The 1,458-nt window shown below is 43.7% G+C and overlaps 1 protein-coding gene across 1 annotated transcript; it reads right to left on the reverse strand.

Moving 5' to 3' along the window:
* Positions 1–301: 301 nt before the first annotated feature.
* LOC150001675 (large ribosomal subunit protein eL15) lies at positions 302–1,019 on the reverse strand. Its single transcript, XM_090286722.1, has one exon. It carries the CDS (start codon positions 971–973, stop codon positions 359–361), a length of 615 nt encoding a protein of 204 aa, XP_090142848.1. The 5' UTR covers positions 974–1,019; the 3' UTR covers positions 302–358.
* Positions 1,020–1,458: the final 439 nt, after the last annotated feature.

Consider the following 1,458-nt stretch of genomic DNA (forward strand, 5'->3'; position numbering starts at 1 on the left):
TTTTATTTGTGTTGCACTTACTGCATCAACCCTGTAAGTCTTCCGAATGATCCAAATAGTTTCTGGGCAAGAATGTTCAAGCTTAACATAAAATTTGATGCAGATTTGTTGCTCTATTTGCTTAGTCACTTTGAATACAATGGCCACACAGTACACATGCTCACCACATGGTGTCTACCACCCCAAATGTGTAGTACTATGAAGTCATCATTGTTCATGGATGTGCATTCCAGTCCACTCTGTTTGGCTGCCAGGTTACATCGATGTCATGCAAATCATTCTTTTTTTTTTTTTTTTTTTTTTTTTTTGACTGTCCTAAATTGTTTATTAGGTAAGAATTTTACAAACATCCCTCAGATTAGCGGTAACGGTGGAGCTGGAGAGTATTGCGCCTTCTCCAAGCTGCACGGCGAGACCCACCAATGGTGTGGTGGAACTTGTGGCCCTTCCCAAGGCCACGGCTCTTGCGGCCGGCAGATGTCAGCCCTCGCATCTCCCTGTGCTTGTGGACCGGTTTGGTGATCCACTGGGTGTCAGGATTCCTTCTGATAGCCTTATGGAATGGATCAATGAGGATGACCTCAAAGAATTTGTATGTGGAATCTTCACCGACCCAGTAAGAATTCAGGACTCTCAGAGCCCCGCAGTGGCGCCCAGCTCGCTCCTCAGCAACAGACTGAAGGCTTCGGGCGAACTTTAGCTGGTTGACACCATGATGGACAGGCTTGCCATAGGTGGCACCCTTGGGAACGGGGCGTTTGCGGCCACCACGGCGCACACGAATCCGATATATGACATAACCCTGCTTGGCCTTGTATCCCAGCCTGCGCGCTTTATCGGGCCTGGTGGGGCGGGGGGCCCTGTGGAGCGCAGAGAGCTGGCGGTACTGCCAGCAGCGCACCCGGAGAAGGAAGCGCATCACATCGGACTGCTTCTTCCTCCACAGCTCCTGGATGTACTTGTAAGCGCCCATCTTGGCTTACCTGATGGCTGCGGCCAGAAGGAAAGGAAGAGCCTTTCTCCCCGCAAATCATTCTTGTTATATTAACAATGGCTGGACTTTTTCTGGGTAGACTTCTTGCATAATTGTGTATTTCTTATGGTTGATCTAAAGATACATTATATAAAAAAAAAAGATATTTTATGTATTCTTACGTTTCCACAGTCTAATTGGAATTAATATTGTAAAAATTCATGTAAAGTATAGAGACCTTGCAATCATCAAGATTAATTTATCTTCCTTGGTATCCTTTATGCTAAATTTATTCATTTTTATTTTATCAAATTACAATATAAAACCTGCCAGAAAGTATTATAGTCTTTGCTTGAAACAGTCATGTATTTTAATAAAATGAAGGAAAAAACCCATAAATATATATACATACATATGTATCTCCATATATTTGTCCCTTATTTTTGGTACACATTGCTTCCTGACTGTCTGAGTTTCCCTCTGCT

Source organism: Furipterus horrens, unplaced genomic scaffold, assembly GCF_987537825.1.
Source record: "Furipterus horrens unplaced genomic scaffold, mFurHor1.1.pri manual_scaffold_9, whole genome shotgun sequence".
In the NCBI taxonomy this organism is placed as follows: domain Eukaryota; kingdom Metazoa; phylum Chordata; class Mammalia; order Chiroptera; family Furipteridae; genus Furipterus; species Furipterus horrens.